General features: G+C 40.6%; 1 protein-coding gene across 3 annotated transcripts in view; it reads right to left on the bottom strand.

Moving 5' to 3' along the window:
• Window positions 1–9066, bottom strand: part of LOC121655126 (kinase non-catalytic C-lobe domain-containing protein 1) — a 47009-nt gene extending 37943 nt beyond the window's left edge. For 2 of the 3 annotated variants that reach the window (XR_006013078.1, XM_042009560.1), the window contains exons 1-2: window positions 8622–9066; window positions 1052–1250 (exon numbers count right to left, since the gene is read on the bottom strand). Coding sequence is in view for 2 of the 3 variants with exons in the window: in XM_042009560.1 (XP_041865494.1) it covers window positions 1052–1250; window positions 8622–8729 (307 nt within the window). In the remaining variant the exon portion in view is untranslated. The remainder of the gene's footprint in view (window positions 1–1051; window positions 1251–8621) is intronic. The other variant, XM_042009559.1, reaches the window with a different exon arrangement.
• Between the last annotated feature and the right edge of the window lie 9179 nt (window positions 9067–18245).

The raw sequence follows: 18245 nt of genomic DNA, 5'->3' as shown, positions 1-18245 counted from the left end.
ATTTCATTGCTGATGCACAAACAGCTAAATTAGATGGAATCAATGGGAAACTACAAGGCTAGAAAAGCAGAGAAAGTAGTGTTATGATTAACGATAAATAGGCAAATTACACAAAAGACTGCAGCTTCTGCTTCTGTAGGAATGCAAGAAAGCATGCTAATAAACTTTAGCTTGCAAAATAATCAAAACATTCCTTCTGACTGAAGATCTCTGAGGAGAAGAACAGAAAAAAACATTCAACAGACTCCATGTGGTGTGTGTGATTGTGTGTATAAGCAGCACAGGTTGACTGCTGAAAGGCTAACCAAACTGTTGCCACAACAACAATCCCTCTGGTAACTCTGTTCATCGAATCAATCCTTATCAATTTCTCTGATGTTCTGCAACAGGGCGCTGAACAAGGTCCCACTACAAAGTATGCAAGATTCGCTGATGCAAGTGATGCGAGTAGAAAATCTGGTGAATACTGGGGAGAGAGGAATTAAAAACAAGGCGGCAGACGAAGAGGAGAGGTGATGTGTAATCATTCTGGACAGGATGTGTTTTATTCAGTGTCACGGGGAGAAGGGTGACGAGGGCAGACCTGCAGACCTTGAGAAACCCTGACAGATTGAGGGAGACACTGTATAGCCTCAGGCAGGAATTTGCACACTGAATATGATACAAATCAGGACAACAAATTACTAAAGAGGAAAAGGTGCCTCCTCTAGACCAAACACAAAGCTTAAGCAGCAGTTGTGGGACAAACCCACCTTTAGACTCTGCAGTGTAGTTTTTATCTCTGGTTTGAAATCAAATATAAAACTAAAAACTCCTTCGTGCTTGTGTCAACTTCAACACTGAGCTGCATGTAGGCTTTAACAGCCCATACATTGGCTGTAAGATGAGTGGAAGTTGAATCCAGTATAAGTATAAAGATCATTCAAACAGTTAATAACCCCATTGAAAGTCTGTGCTTTAAGAAAAAATTAAATGGGGTAGAGCTGTAGAAAAAGCGAAACAATTGCTGTGCAAGTCTGTAAACGAAAACATTTCTGTGTTGTTGACTCACCGCTGAGCTGCTCCATAAAGCAAACATTCCCATGAGCGTTGAAGGCCAAAGTGTCGGGTGTTATACACAGGGTGTGGAAGAGGTGGGAGGGTCTGATGCTCTGCAGGGCAAGAACACACTCGGTACATACCGCCCACACCTCCTCCTCGCAGAGACAGCTGTCCCGCAAAGAAAGGATGTCTGCCAGGGACACATTCTCCTGTGGAAGTCAAGGCATGTACATGTTTCATGGCTCCACCGAGTTCGGCAAGCTTCAAATTTAGATTTTGTACATGAGTGCAAATGAATCACATTTTTAAATTTCTACATCAGCACCTAAATGCATTAATTCCACTTTAGCCTGTTAACTCCTGCATAACTGATCTGTTTAAACAGAAATAAAGTATTCGGGTTAAAACCTTCACTCTGAATTCTAGAGAAATTAAATCCTACAGAGGAATAATATCATGGAAGTGGAGCTGATTCCTGAACATCACAGCATATGAATGGTGCTAGAACAGCAGAGGCAGTGTAAGAGCTTAAATACAAAATCTTATTGCAAAAGAAGCATGAAAAGACAGCAAACAAACAAACAAACAAACAAAAAATCAACTCATAGGCAAATCTGGCATGGTTACTGTACAGTACCAGTAAAAAATTCAAATTTAATGGGTAAGTGAGTCCAAACTTTTGGTTGGTACTGTGCAGTTAACCAAAACACAAGTATAATATTTTAACATGCATTCAGGCAATTCCACATGGGAATGTTCAACTTTTTACTTTTTAAGTTTATCCCTGTATGTTTTGAAACTGTGGTCTTTTAACCCTTTTCCTTTTTTTAAATTTAAGGCTTCTAATCTAAAATTGCATGTCCACAATGAAATGAGTACACCTCTGCAACCACAAGGTCTATTTAAATATTTTTGGACACCTAGTAAAGGGAGATCTGTTAAGATGTGTAATTATCCGCCTTATAAGTTACTGGTGAAGAATAAATGAAGATGGCACACAGAAAAAATGAGACGATTTTCAGTCTTATCAAAAAAGAAAAAGAAAAAACTTTCAGGATGAACATGAATGTCTCTTTGGAATGATGCATTCATAATGAACAGCCCCTCTCTCCACACCACCCCCCTCCCAAACGCAGGCAGCCCTGAAGAGCTCCTTCAGCAACAGACTGAGAGCTATCACAGGTCCTTGATTCTTGCAGCATTTGGACTGGAAACCAGCACTGCTTCCAGTAGACCATGAACAAACACACTCAATAAAAGGCAATATAATTTATTATTGCATACATTGAATAACTTTTAGTTTCCCTAGAAGTGTGAGCCTGAGGGAATGTTTGTCTCTGTGTTGGTCCTGGGATAGACTAGTAGTTGCTGGGATACAAGATATATTATTCCATTATCTCAAGAATACGGTGTTAAAAAACATGCAAATATGGCCGCTCTCTGCTTCCGTACTTTACCTTTATAAAAATGGTAAAGCTAAGTTTGTATGGTTTAACACTATGTGTCACCTTCTCAGAGTATCAACTCCACAAACTGTCATGTCATTTTCAATCAGTTGCAGGCTTCACTTCAAAGACTCATCTTAACCACATCAGACTTTGACTAAAATAAAAACTGACATGTTGACACACTGAAACTTGTGATTAATTACCCAAGCAAAGGCTCATTTCCAAAACAAATTTCTCTCAAGGAGGTGGCAAATGCATTCTAAGCCCTTAAGACTCGGCTCAACATTGGCAACTGTTGTTTAAAGACTAAAGGGGTGAATTTTGACTAGAATTAAGGGTACAACTGCCATAAAAGTTTGCATTGAACAGCATAGAAAGTGTATTCAAACACAGGTACATCATTGTATGACTCTACAAGCACACATTAAAGACAGTGAATCATCTGTGGGCTACTATAACCAAATGGCCCCATTATTCCTAGCAGGTGCACTGATCTCAGCGATTCCAAGCAGTGTCCAGCATATTGCCACAGTTTGGTTATTATGGGATATTTGGTCTACTTGGAAAGTAATGACAAAAGTTGGCTTGAACTCATTCAGAAGGGTGGAAGTGGGGAGTGTGGGGAGTATTGTGAAGCAGTACTTGTCAAACACCACACCCAGAATTAAAACTATGCTTTTTACACTTTTTCTTTATAAGACATTACTTATACGGTTGTAGGACACTGCTGTCTTTTGACATTCACTGTATTTATTTTGATTTCTGGGATAGTATCTATCAGATCAGATTCAAAAAATGTTTCATAGGTTCAGCAGGGTAGCAGTAGATTGTGAACAGAACATATTGATGTGATCAAGTGGTGTAGAGCACAATTACAGGGCAGAGAAGAGCCACTTCAAGCAGCAGCAGCAGCAGCCCCATAAATAGACAGTTTCCCTGGAGAACAGTGCAGGGGAACACTACTCTCCCTTACTCTGCTCAAGTTAAATTTGCTGCCCTATATAAACTAAGCTTCAAGGTTTTGATCGGACTTGTGGTGTGCTGCTTTTCTTTGAACTCTGGGACTGAGAGGACAGTGCTCATGGGTTTACTGGTGGCCAGACATTTGGGTCCAAGTCTGTCCTACAATTATCAAATCCCTATAAGAACGTTTAGTGCAGGTCCAGGAAAGTACCTCCCCTAAAGTTGGCTGGAACAGCCTCCAGTCAACTGTAATTCTACAAGATGTGCCAGACAGAGAAAATGGATGGATGGAGACTTCACTGAGTCAACTAGATCCTACTAAGTCCTACCAAAAGCTGGAAACATTCCTCAGAGTAATTTCTGCTAAAATATATAGCATTGAAGTGTTCTATTTCTTAGTATCAAGGGGGCAACAGACACTATAAAAGTACAATTGCTCAGTACTGTTTACTACTTTAAAAACAACTCCCATGCATTTCAGAGGTTCACTGTTGTATTTTCACTGCACTGAATTAGCTTGTTTTTAGCATGTGATAGCGTACATAAAAAAAAAATAATAAAAAAAGCCTGGTCTGGAGCCCTTGTAAAACTCAGTTGATAGTTCCACCCTGGAGCAAAACACCCTTTAAGGTTATTTTGAATAAAATTGGTCTTATGATAATGTGCAGAGGCCTGACCACTTGCTTTGTTGGTGACAATGTGGGGATCATTTGGTTGTTATATGAGGAGGCCCTGTGGGCAGTCCATAGTCCTGTTAGCAAATATATGAGCTATAGAAAACAGATAAGCTTCCTGTTTCACGGTCTTCGCTTAAAAGTAAATTAAATTAAAAATTAAAATGAAACAGGCTAAAAAAAATCTGAATAACTGAAATATAACTACTTGTTTTAAATTGAGATTTTGGCAAATGAGTTCTCACCTCCACAATGTTTACCTGCCAGAAAATACGCAGATGGTATTGGTCAGTAATATTTGCACTATAAACAGACTACAGGCTGAAATGACTAAAGCTTCCTGCATCTTGCCTACATTTTACATTCCAAGATTCCACATATTTCCAGGCCACAAGGTTCCAGATTTCTCAGACATCATTTTCAGCTCAAGCTTTTAACAGCATCAAGCTTACTCTGATTCACCCACACAGTCCTGGGCCTAGTTACCTGCTTCAGCTGTGATGAAATAACACAGACTGTGGTAATATATAGACTCCAGATCTGGAAAGTGAAGCCAACATAGAAACGCTTTCATCCTGTAATCTTTTTAATGGTCAGCAGGGGTGATGCTCATAATAATAAGTCTCTTCATTTATTTAGTTACCTGTTTTTCTACAGGCCTCAATCATATATCCAAATCTCCTTGAAAATAATATAATGTTCATTTTTAAAAGTATGGTTCCACTTAAAGTAACATAGCCAGAAAATGAGTGTACTTTAAGGCTGGACTAACTTGTGACTGTGTATGTATATCATGAATATCATCTGCATTTATATATAAAAAAAAAAAAAATAAAAAAAACTTTGCATATTACTCCTTCAACAACAAGTGTCTTGGAGAAGTAATGTATCTAAAAGTCTATTGGACTGAGATCTGGTGGCTGTGGAAGCCACTAGAATCCAGTGAACTCATTGTCATGTTCAAGACAGCAGTTGGAGATGATTTGAGCTTTGTGACATGGTGCATTATCCTGCTGGAAGTAGCATCAGAAGATGCTGTGGTCATAAAGAGATGGATATGGTCAGCAACAATAATAAGGTAAGCTGGGGTGGTTAAATCATGCTATGTTAGTATTTAAGGGAGGTCTACAGAGTGCCAAGAAACTCTCCCTAACCCCCACCTGATCTCTCTCTCTCTCACACACACACACACACCATTACACCATCAGCAGCCTGAACCACTGATACAAGACAGGACAGATTCAGGCTTTCCATGTTGCTTTGGCCAAATTCTGAGCCTACCATCTGAATCTAGAACGTATCAGCTGAGTTCGGACTTATCAGACCAGGCAACATTTTTACAGTCTTCTGTTTTCCAGCTTTGGTAAACCTGTGAGATGTGTAGCCTCAGTTTCCTGTTTTTATTTAACAAAAGTGGTCCCTGGTGCAGTCTTCTGCTGCCTTCAGACAGTATCTTGCATACCTTGGCTGTAATCAGTGGTTATCTGCATTACCTTTCTATCATCTTCAACCAGTCTGCCCATTCTCCTTCACCCTTTTATATATATATATATATTTCATTCAGGCAACTGCTGCTTATAGTTTTTTCCTTTTCTGACCATTCTCTGTAAAGGCAAGGCAAGGCAAGGCAGTTTATTTGTATAGCACATTTCATGTACAGGACAATTCAAAGTGCTTTACATAAAACAAAGACATTACAGATATTTAGAATAGTAAAAGGCATCAACTCATAATCAACACATAATCACAATAAAATAATAAATTACATTCAAATGATTAAAAGCAAGATAAGTTAAAAAAGTTACCGTGCAGATTTCATGCATAGGCGCATGAGAAAAGAAAAGTTTTTAACCTGGATTTAAAAATGTCTACATTTGGGGAAAGTTTAATCTCCACTGGCAGTTTGTTCCATTTGTTTGCAGCATAACAGCTAAATGCTGCTTCTCCATGTTTAGTCTGGACTCTGGTCTGGACTAGTTGACCAGAGTCTTTGGATCTAAGAGCTCTGCTAGGTTTATATTCTCTGAACATATCACAGATGTATTCTGGGCCTAAACCATTCTGGGATTTGTAAATGATCAGAAGGGTTTTAAAATCTATTCTGTGACTGACTGGAAGCCAGTGTAAAGATTTTAAAACTGGTGTGATGTGTTCAGATCTCTTAGTCCTGGTTAAAACTCTAGCAGCAGCGTTCTGGATGAGCTGCAGATGTTTAATGCTCTTTTTAGGAAGTCCTGTTAAAAGACCATTACAGTAATCCAGTCTACTGGAGATGAATGCATGGATGAGTTTCTCCTGGTCTTTCTGGGAGACTAAACTTTTAATTCTGTTGATGTTTCTGAGCTGGTAAAAAGCTGTCTTAGTGACAGCTTTGATATGGCTGCTGAAAGTCAGATCTGAGTCTATCAACACTCCCAGGTTACGAACTTGGTTGGTAATTTTAAGAGCCCGAGCCTCCAGGTGTTTGCCAATGCTGACCCTCTTCTCTTTGCTACCAAACAGAATAATCTCAGTTTTGTCTTCATTTAATTGTAGGAAATTCTCCCTCATCCAGGTGTTTATTTGCTCCAGACACTGACACATTAAGTCTATTGGACTGCAGTCATCTGGTGACAGAGACACATAAAGTTGTGTATCATCTGCATAACTTTGATAATTAATGCTATAGTTTTGTAATATTTTACCCAAAGGGAGCATATACAAGTTGAACAGAAGAGGTCCAAGGACTGACCCCTGGGGGACTCCACAAGTCATGGCCACTCGTTCGGATTCATAGCTGCCGATCGTAACAAAATAACTCCGGCCTTCTAAATAGGACCTGAACCAGTTAAGAACCGCTCCAGAAAGTCCAACCCAGTTTTCCAGCCTGTGCAACAGGATTCTGTGATCTACAGTATCAAACGCAGCACTGAGATCCAACAGAACCAGGACTGATACTTGACCAGAATCGGTATTCAACCTAATGTCATTTAACACTTTGACCAGAGCTGTTTCAGTGCTGTGATGAGGTCGGAAGCCGGACTGAAATTTATCAAGATTTCCACTTTCATTTAAAAAGTCATGAAGCTGGTGAAATACAACTTTTTCAATAATCTTGGAAATAAAAGAGAGGTTAGAGACAGGTCTATAGTTGTTCATTATAGAGGCGTCTAGAGTCCTTTTCTTTAGGAGTGGCTTAATAGCAGCTATCTTTAGTGACTGGGGAAAAATGCCTGATGCCAGTGAGCTGTTAACTATCAGTAGAAGATCACTTTCTACTGAGGTAAAAACTGTTTTTAAAAAGTCGGATGGTATCATGTCCAGAGTGCATGTTGTTGATTTCAAATGCCAAACTGTTTCTTGTAGGACTTTTAAATTCACCATTTTAAATTGTGACATGACATCAGAATTATTTCCGGGTTTTAGACACAGACTAATTTTCTTGTTTGACTGTGTGGAATTAATATTTTGCCTAATTGTTTTAATTTTTTGGCTAAAAAAGTTTGCAAATTGGTTGCATTTCTCAGTGGAAAGGAGCTCTGGGCTTATCTGTATAGGAGGATTTGTAAGTTTTTCAATCATAGCAAACAGAGTGCGAGAATTGTTGACATTCCTGTTAATCATTTCAGATAAATGCAGATCTCTGGCCTTGCACAGCTCATTGTTATAGTTACGCAGGCTTTGTTTGTACAGCTCATAGTGAATTTGAAGTTTATTTTTCCGCCATTTCCGCTCAGTTTTTCTGCATTCTCTTTTTAGGCTGGTAACCACAGTGGTGTTTCTCCATGGTGTTTTCTGTTTGCTCAAGTTGCTCTTGAAACCCTAAAGCTCTACTGTTATGTTATCTTATGGCACTTTGGTCAACCAGTTGTTTTAAATGTGCTTTAAATTTGATTAGATCTTATTAGATTTGTGAGTGAAAATCTTATATTAGCAGTTTGTGAAATACTCCAGACAGGCTTATCTGACACGTTCAGTCACTTAACCCTCTGATACTCAATTTAAACTTCAAGTCGTTTTGACCATGTCCCACATACCTAAATGTACTTAGCTGCTGCCATGTGATTGGCTGATTAGCTATTCCTGCTAACATGCAATTGAACAGGTGTAGCTAATTAAGTGACAGGCAAGTGTAAAGTTCAAGTTTAAAGCAGAATTTCTCTAAAATTATCGTTCTTTTGACACCATTCAGTAAATGATTAATAATATACCTATCACATAATAAGGCTGTATAAGAACGCAGGGGGGTTTAAAATCCTGACGGTCAAGGACAATAAATATTCAATTTTTAAAAGGAAATCTAATTGAAAAACGTTCCTTTTAGTGGTCTGTTTATTATATTTGAGCTCGATGTGGCAGTTTTAAAAGAAACCAAAACATTAACCACAGTTACAAGCTCTCACTTTTACATGAGCAATTTACCTACTTGCTGTACGGACTTTTGAAGGAATAAAAACTATCAAACGTCTAATTATTTTCAGGCAAATAACAACATTCCATTATAGATTTACCTTACCTCATCCTCCAGTAGCGGAGGAAGATGTTCCATTTCACAATATCCATCTCTTTCCTCAGCTTTTCCCAAGTAAGTGACCGCCGCATCATCACTCCCGGAAGTCTCCATTGCAGCAACTTTGATTCCCTCATACAGAGAAGCTGATTTCAGTCCAGACAGATGGCATGCCCGAGCTTCTCAGGATACACTGAGCATCAACAGGGGTGCGCTGCTATCACTGCGGGACACTTAAGGGAGAGGAGAAGAGACACACAGCAACGCGTCCTGCAGCGCGCTGCCGGTGTTTTTTTTTCGAGGAGGGGTGGGCGCTGGTCAGTGTTGGAGCCTTGTCGCGGTTGCAACACCTCCGCAGAAGCAGGCAATGTATTAAAGGCGATCACGATCCTCAGTTTTATCTTCCCCCACTGCTTGTGCAGGAGCCAGCAGAGAGGAGAGCTGCTGCCTGCCTGCATGCCACAGTTGGCTTCACGCCCCCGCGCACACTAGCCTACAGTCTGAGTGACTCATATTCGTCACTTACTCCTTATTATCTACTCTTATTCCTGTGATCTGGCTTCGCCTGAGCTGTTATGTCATTAATATGCTTTCCTAGTTTTACTGTTCCACTATTCATACTATGCCCATCTTTTTTTCTACAAGCTTCCTATAAAGCTAAGTCAATTCATTTTCTTGTGGAGCATACATCTGCACTATGCAAGGAAAAGATATAAAGGAGCTGAAAGCCACTTTTATTTCCCCAAAACATAATAATGATTACAATAATTGTTACTGCTTTATTTTTGGCAAGAACCACTCCACAGTACTATGTGTTTACTGATTTAGGAAGGAGTTAAGTATTAAATGGTTTAAATGAGAATCAGATGAGCCTTGCTGTTGGCTCAACTGGGTCATCTTGTGATGAGGATCCACTTCAGGAGGGCATTGATCTGAGCTGATCTGCAAAATGAGTGAAACAGGAATCAGGAAATTATCATTAAATGTGAAAGAGGAAGTATGGTTGATGCATGAATGTGGGAGGGAAGAGAGGGTGTGACTGAGAGAAAAAGATACACTGGTATGAGAAAGATGATATTCTGATCAGAGGTGCAGTTGTATGCACCTAATTGCCCCCCCCCCCCCCCCCCCCCCCCCCCCCAAAAAAAAAAAAAAGAATTGACCATCAAATTCTAACAAACATAGTAAAAACTGCTCTTTACCTGGTAAGCCTCAGATACCCAAGAGCAAGTGAATGCAGCACACAATGTAGCCTACATCTATATGTTCTATACATGTTCTACATCAGCTCCCTTACTTGCTTGATCAAACTGGGGCATTGGACTGAGGAAGTCTGGCTGCTACTAATCAGACCTCACTACAGGGAGGGGCTCTAAAAAATTTTGAATTAACATGGGTTTTATTTCTTATCTTCTAATTTCAAATTAATTAATGTCACCAAGAAGCTCAGCCTGGCTCAATGAAGTGGATTAGAGACTGAAAATTTTCATGCACACTCATTCATGGATACTCCACAAGTCTTCTATTCACCTTTTCAAAAGGTGTAAGATAGTTTAGTACACACCTGTACCAGTAAATTGAGTTCTGTGTCGACATTGGACAGCCAGAAGCAGGAGTATGGAAAGAGTTGGAAATCACACTATAATTAAAAAAAAGTGATGAGAAGCAGCTGCTACTTTCTTATCATTTTTATTAAATACTTAATTCAGTGCATAAACCATGTGATCCTCAGTTTTTAAACGCAGCAGCAGGTCCATCATTATGTCCAGATAGTTCTTGAGGATCTGAGACAAGCTAAGCTCATGTAAAGTTATTCAGTTTACAATCATCTGTAACTGATTCAGTTGGAAAGATCTCAGCAATACTCACATAAAGTAGCTTCTTTTTATTTTATGTTTTCTGTTATAAGCAGGTTAAGCTAATACTGTATCCAGTTCCTTGTATGGAACCTGTGCTGTTTGAGGGGCCCACTGATAAACACTGATATAGCATGTGATTTGGCTCAAGGTAATGTTTCCTCATTATCAATGAAGTTTAAGTGTTGTTCATACTGATACTGTTTATTCTGTTGGATCCTTTTTAAAAATGCTCTTTGGTGCATGAGTGGAGCTTTGCTGACATACTGATGAAACCAGGGGGCAGCATAGATTGCTGAAATTCAATCCTCACGGCGTTATGAATGTTTGTAAGTCAAGTAACTTGATGTGCAAGCTCAATAATAAAGTTAACACCACTATTTGTTCATCTGTTTTAAAACAACATCTCTGTTGACTCAACATGATGCATATTTGCTGCACAGTTGCTGCGGCTGGTTATCATACTTCTGTTTGTTGTGCTTTGCCTTGTTGTTTTTTTTTTTTAATGGCTTTTCTTTAACATTAAAAAAGTGTAGCACCATGTGGTCAGGAGACAGAATGGCACTTTATGCACATTTTATGAAACCATTGAAATTAGATCTTTTACAGATTTCACATTGTGCCTAGACAGAAATGTCTGTAATAAGCAAATGTACAAAGTGATTGTGTGAACAGTAAGACCTTACGTAAATAAATCCCATCTCCAGGTGCAAACATAAAACAGTAAACATGTTCAACCCTACAAGCTAGGTCAAAACAGATGAACAGAAAATAAACAGAGCTAAACTGACTCAAAGATTTATTTTGCATAAGAAAAAATAAAAGGAAAGTGCAACTGGCCTCTCACTCCCCAGTATGCACTTTCAGTCCATTTTTTGTAGCTGGATTTCCTGTTCTATTCTCCAGCTCTGCTGCCCTTCCTGCTTTCGTATCAGAAACACAATCACGCTCACGCACATTTGTTCCAGTTCAAGATAATTTGCACATATTCTGAGCCATCATATTTGCCCACTCCGTTTAAATATCATCTTGCGAATCGTCATCAGTAATAGAAAGGCTGTTTGGGTGCCAGCTGAGCTCAGGGTGGTGGCGATAATGTCGACGATGCCCAGAGGCTGCTGACAAGTGATTGAGAGGCCTCTCTGACCAGGGAGAAAGGGTGAAGGAACACTATTAGATTTGCTGACTGCTCTGTGCTCTGGTGTGTTGTGATAATTGAAGGAAACGCTTTCACTTTAGCAGCCAGACAATTAATGGGATTGTTTGTAGCCTGGCATATCCCCTCAATGACTTATTACTTGAGAACAAAGCAGTTTGTTTGATCCTTGTTAGCGCTGTGCAGTAGCCAAGTGAGAGATACATTCAGAAGGTATTTCATCTTCAAAGGGATTAGCTGCTAATCTGGAAAACCACAGAGCTCCTTGTTGCCATGAACAGCTGAATCATTAGAAGTGAAGCAGCACTTGGACATAATGAACATGACTTTTTCTTTTTTTCCTGTGAATTTTATCCCTCCATTATTATAAAGGTTTATTTAATAAAATTAGGAAGAATAGTTTTTGTTTTCTTTTTATTTTCATGTCAAAAATTACCTCCCCAAAATCATATCAAACTCCCAAAAGAAATATAGTTTAAAATGAGAAAGGAAATTTTAGTTTTGGATGGAGTATGTTTTGTTTTATTTAATGTTTTAGTCTGTATATATATCCTGTGCTGATTTGATATGTGATTTTATTTTCAATTCAGGTTGTTGTGTTAAAGTGGCAATACTGAAGTTTTAAGATTTTTGCATTTTGGCGCCCCCTAATGAAGGCTAATTTGGCACCTGTCTTGCGTCCCATCTCGTCTTTGAGCTCTCTCCAGTCAGTAAAAGTCTGTCCAATGTTGATGGTTGTCTTATCTCTTGTTCTGTCATTTCCTCTCTTTCTTTTCTTAGTTTCCTTTGATAATCTTTTGCATTTCTTTGCTGAATCAGCCATGGTGCATGTCCAAAACGGCCTGTATGTTGATATTGATTTGCTAGTGTGTAATGCAGTAAAGCAAAATGTAGCTGTCGCATGATGCTCTGGGCTGGAACACAAAGTTTTGAAGTGTAGCTTCTCAGCTTCAGGACACGACAGGGTGATAATGGTTCCAGGAATGTGCATGATGAACATTAAGTGTCCCATCAAAACAAGTCAGAAGCATGACGTTTTTAGGTTGTAAATGTATGAAGTGTTGCTTTAATGGGTAAAAAGTAGGGTTGAAGGCAAATTGTGGCTTATTGACTTACATTTTTCTGCTTATTGGTGATTGACACAGTCAAATAAAAACTAAAATGAGAAGAAAAGATGACAAAGAAAAGTGTAACAATTGTTTTATGAGACATAGATGATGCTTAAGTATGAAAACAGTTTCCTGAAGTAAAGCTGCTAACAAAAACAAACATGTTACATGTCAGATATACTACATGACAGAGTCATGGTGAAACCAGACCTTTTAGGTTATGCTACAAAGGAAACAAGACCTTCTTCTTAGGTAGAGTATCCACTGGATATGTCTACTCTTGGGTTTTCCTAAGACAAATTATTCACATTAAACAGATAATCATCACAAAATACTGCTATAACAAGGTTTGCCCAAGAAAACCTCAGAAACACGCATGCAGCAAAAATAAATGAAATAAAATAAATAAATAAAAATTAGATTAGGGCTGTCAAAAATAACACGTTAATGGGGTTAATTAATTTATGTAATTGCGTTAAAATCTTTAACGGCATGACAAGACCCATACATCTGTCAGTTATGACAGTGGGACGTGAAAAGGCATGATGAAAAAGATCAGCAACCCATGGATGTCGCCTCCGTTGAAAATGTGGGTGTACTAACACACAATCTTTTCCTGGTGAGAGGGTGGCACACCTGCACTTTTCCCACTTTCTTTTTTAAACTTATCCTGCATTTTGCACTAACGTGTCTGCTCTAGAGGATCTCTGGTCATCTCCACGTTTGTACAACAGCTGCTTCTTCCCTCGCCTCTCATGTTGATCTGTGAATTATGACGGCTGTCGGTGATCAGCTGATTGGCTTTTCTCTGTTGTTGCGTGTGTTTATGGATCAGCTGAGAAGGAGGAAACTAGCGGTTCATGGTTCACACCGTCACACATTCACCTTAAAGCATTGTTTTTGGCAGGACTTTCTCTAAAGTAGCTGACTAAAGCAGATAGCTGACGACAGAAAGTAGCTGTGGAAAGGATTTCAGCTATGCAGGGGCGTGTCTAGAAAAGTTCTGACGGGGCCCAGGCAGGAGCACTCACCGGGGGGGCACAAATGAGACCTTTTTAGGTCTAGATTTTATGAAATATTGAACTGATTATTATAACTAAAGTGATCATCTAATGTAAAAAACCTGGGTTTCCCAAATTGCTACTTGGTTTCTCTGCACTACTTAATCTCTCTCCAGTCTCTCCTTCTCTGCCAGATTATCAGCAACAGCACCTTGCCAAGTTGAAATCCAGCATTCAGTTGTCTTCAGATTGCCTACTGTTTTTGTCCTTGGATTACCCCTCTTGCCTTGCCCTTGTCAGATTCCTCTTGCCTGGTTTTTTGGATTTCTGGATTTTGACCCATGCTTTGCTTCTGGACCCCAAGCCTCGCCTATTGTCTTGGATAAGTACCCAATCTGCCTCAGTGTTCTGACCATTGTGTGCCTTCTGACCTTGACTCTGGATTTTGGACTTTTTCAGCTTCCCTCCTTCCCCTTCCAGGACTAGATGGCCTCTTTAAGTCTTACCGGACTCTTGCCCCTTTGCTCAATAAATCTGGTTTCTTTGTATTCCTACTCCTGTGTGTGGTTGAATTTCCGGGTCCTCACAGTCAATCATTACAGTTATGATCAATCTACGTTCCTACCTTCACTATGGTCACGAGCTGTGGGTAGTGACAGAAAGAACATGATTGCGAATACAAGCAGCCAAAATGAGTTTTCTACAGAGGGTGGCCAGGCTCTCCTTTAAAGATGAGTGAAAAGCTCGGTGATCCGGGAGGGGCTCAGAGTACAGTCGCTACTACTCCGCAACGAGAGGAGCCAGATAAGGTGGCTCGGGCATCTGGTCAGGATGCCTCCTTGACGCCTCCCTGGTGAGGTGTTCTGGGCTCGTCCCACCAGAAAGAGGCCCCGGGGAAGACCCAGGACACTCTAGATGGACTACATCTTGCGGCTGGCCCAGTGAACAAAGTGCCCAGACGGGAAAAACTTGACCGTCTTCGAAAAAAAGACTTTCATGGAAGTTAACACTTCGGCCCAACACCAATACACGTGTTTTAACTTGAAAAAGTGCAATTTCTGGGTGATGACTCTTTTATTATCTTCACACACATTGTTTTGCCAAATAAAGCTTGATAAACAAAGTGTTTCTGAACACTTTGCACATTATGCATTCACATTGTGATTTGCTCCCCCACTCCTCTTCCAATTAACACTCAACTCTCTCCTCGATTCCCTTCCAGTCTTCTTTTGTTTGTAGTGCCAAAAAGTGAAATCATGATTTATCATGTATTCATGTGAATAAATTTAAATGTAATTCAGTAAGGACATAAATCAAACAGATTAGGTTGTTGCAGTAAGTACAGTCTGCTGATTTAATTTTTATCTCACTGTCTGACCTAAATGGGGGGTGTTCAGGCAATTTGTTGTTTCGTTTTACACCAAAATGTAAAAGAACGGAAGTACTGTCGTTGTTATATATATTGGCTGATTTGTGGATCGTGCGTCAGCTGACTCTTCCTCGGTCAGAAGGATAGACGGACTCCAGTAGAATGGTTCAGTTGCATTTAATGCAGAAGATTCAGTAGGTGGGGGTGTGTGTGTGTGTGGTTATCTGGAACAGAGAAACAACCTCAATAAAAAGCAGTACCACATCAATACAAAGGATTTGACCTGCAGTAACACTGAGTACCCTAGAGGGAGCTCTAACGCCATAAATGAAATGCCGTGGAAAACCACCACAGGTTAAATACACCAAACGAATAAAGGTAACAGTTGAAATAACAGTCGTTTTTCAGTTTTTTTCATTTACGATCAAAATTGGAAAATAGAAAAACAGAACCGATTTCCTTTCCTATTCCCAGAATTCAAAGACGAGAAACAAGAAAAACCTAATTAAAAACAGATAGACAGACAGATAGATAGATGTAGGACTGTGAAGATGTCCATGCTCACCAAAACATGATGGCCTCTCAGCTAGGTGAGAAAATGTTTTTGAGCCAGAGGCACTGCCAGCAGCTCCAGGCAATTTATGTGGGTGGAACTCTTGTGAGGGTCCCATTTCCTATTCACTCTTCTACCCTCGTGAGTGCCAAAAAGAGGCATCTGTCGAAACCACTTTCCTGGGGGACACAGTGCCCATTGGAACCACCTGAGTCAGGAAACCTGGCCTTTTTCGTGGCAAAGTACTAGAGAGCAGTGCTTGGGCACTCTCACTAGACGACGGCCGTCGCAATGTAGATCCAAGCCTAGGGAGGCAACCCAGCGTTCCACTCTCTTAATGTACAGGCATCCCAGTGGTATGACCAGGACCGCTGAGGCCATCAGGCCCAACAGCCTCTGGCACTGTTTGAGGGTAACCACATTTTCTCTGCGGAAAAGGCCAAGGCTGGACAGCATCGTCTCCACCCTCTCTGGTGACAGAAAAGCTTTCAACAGGAGGGAGTCCAAAGTGAGCCTGATAAAGGTAACACATTGTTGCGGTGTCAGAACGCTCTTTTTCTAAGTTTACCTGAAAAACCCAAATTCCCCAGATGGCTCTACAATGGAGCAAGGTGGGGGCAGAGTGGGCGCTAAAGGGGGCGCCCCATACTTGCTCTCCCTTGTAAAAGAGGCTGTCAGGGTGTCCGCTTCTTCTTCCTCCTGAAAGTAGTGGCAGCTGGGCTTTCTGAGGTCTGGCCTGAGGAAGGTGCTTCCTGTACCATGGAGTCTTGGGACCTTGAGGGACCTGAGGAGCTGTCTGGGCTTTTGGCACCTTGGGGATCCTAAAGCTCGGAATCGGATGAGCCGCACCCTGTGCTTATGACTGACGTTGTGCTGCTGAAGCAGCAGGTGGAGCCCTCCTCGGGAGGCAGAGTTTCAGTGCATCGTCATCTCTCTTTTCCTCCTCACATCTCTTCTTCATGGAGGTGACTGCAGCACCGAAAAGACCGTGCGGGACAATGAGAGTGTCAAGGAGGTCCTCCTTTTTCTTTGTGGGGAGGTTGTTGAGCCCGAGCAAGCACGCCCTCTCCTGAAGAACCATAAGGCTCTTGGCTCCCCATGGCTTGTATCGCCACTTTATGGAGACAGAGGACGTGGTCAATCATAACGCAGATTTCCTCTCAGAAGGTGGTGTCTGGTTTAGCTGTCATATCCTCTTCTATTTGGGCTTGGTAGGCTATAAGGATGGAGAAGGCATTGAGGGCTCTGGCAGACAGCGCAGCTGCCTTGTAGCATTTATCAGTAAGGCTGGATTGGAAGCGGTCTGCTTTAAAGGGGAGGGTCCTGACAGCGAAGCCTTAGGGTGAAGATGGTTAGCTACAAGCGGCTCTGTGGTTGACATCTGGTGTATGCCATGTGTGTCCATCCCCTTACAATCTAACAAGGAGCCTCCCGCGATGGGATGTTTCTCGCTGTAAGGCCTGGTTTTCCACGTAGCTGCGATCTTGTTCATCTCGTGCATCCACCCAGCTCGGACCAGGTGTAGTGACCAAGCTCTCACACATATCCACTTCAGCCTGAGGGGCAGCCACTTCACACATCATTGGGTCTCCACTCAACAGGTTAGCCTGGCAAGCTATACAGTTTACATGCAATTTACAAGGGAAGGCGACACAGTGGATGCATTCATCCATGGAGGCTATGGCAGTCTTGGCGTGAGCTAAGCCTAGACACATTGCACACACGAGGTAAGTGTCCCAGGAAGATATTTTATTGCTGCAGGGGCAAAGCTTGGGGTTTACACTGGGGTTGACAGCCGTAGCCATAGTTAGCTATGAGGCTATCACATCCATACATCCATACATACATCCATCCATCCATTCATCCATACATACATCCATCCATCAATATATACATCCATCCATCCATTCATACATACATGCATACATGCATATATCCATCCATCCATCCATCCATACATACATACATACATACATACATACATACATACATACATACATATACATATTTCAACACCGCACAGGGCCTTCTGTCAGTGGGACGGTATATGAAGCATAAGAACTTGTCTGGCCAAAAATGATTTTAACAAGAATGTTTTTTGTTGATATCACTATTTTTGTGATAGTTTGAAGCCGAAATAAACATTTTATTTATTCTACAGCCCTATTCATCACTACTTTGCTCTGCCATGTTTGACACCAGTAGAAAATGTAATATCATGATATCACATAATCACAGTTTTCTGGTGTAATGTCCTCATTTAACTGCACCTTACTCTAGAAAATTGTGATTATGTGATATCATGATATTACATTTTCTATCGGTGTCAAAAAGTTTATATTGCAGACCCCTATTTTTCAAGTGCTGACATTTTGTCAATTTAACTTTTGTCATGTTGCTCTAAAACTTGATTAAAGCTCCAGCATCCTTTTAGACTAAATTGTGTCAGTCATTTCCCTTACAAGTCACACAGTCATATATGCAAAAAGAGTTACAGTTATATTAATTAATTAGGTGCAATTAATGAGCCTAGGAAACTGCTTATAGGTCCTGAGCAGCAAAGCAGTGTTACAACTTCCTATAGCA

This window comes from Melanotaenia boesemani, chromosome 16, assembly GCF_017639745.1.
Source record: "Melanotaenia boesemani isolate fMelBoe1 chromosome 16, fMelBoe1.pri, whole genome shotgun sequence".
Taxonomy (NCBI): Eukaryota; Metazoa; Chordata; class Actinopteri; order Atheriniformes; family Melanotaeniidae; genus Melanotaenia; species Melanotaenia boesemani.
The sequence above is the reverse complement of the archived record's forward strand: the minus strand, read 5'-3'. Positions and strand labels throughout refer to the sequence as shown.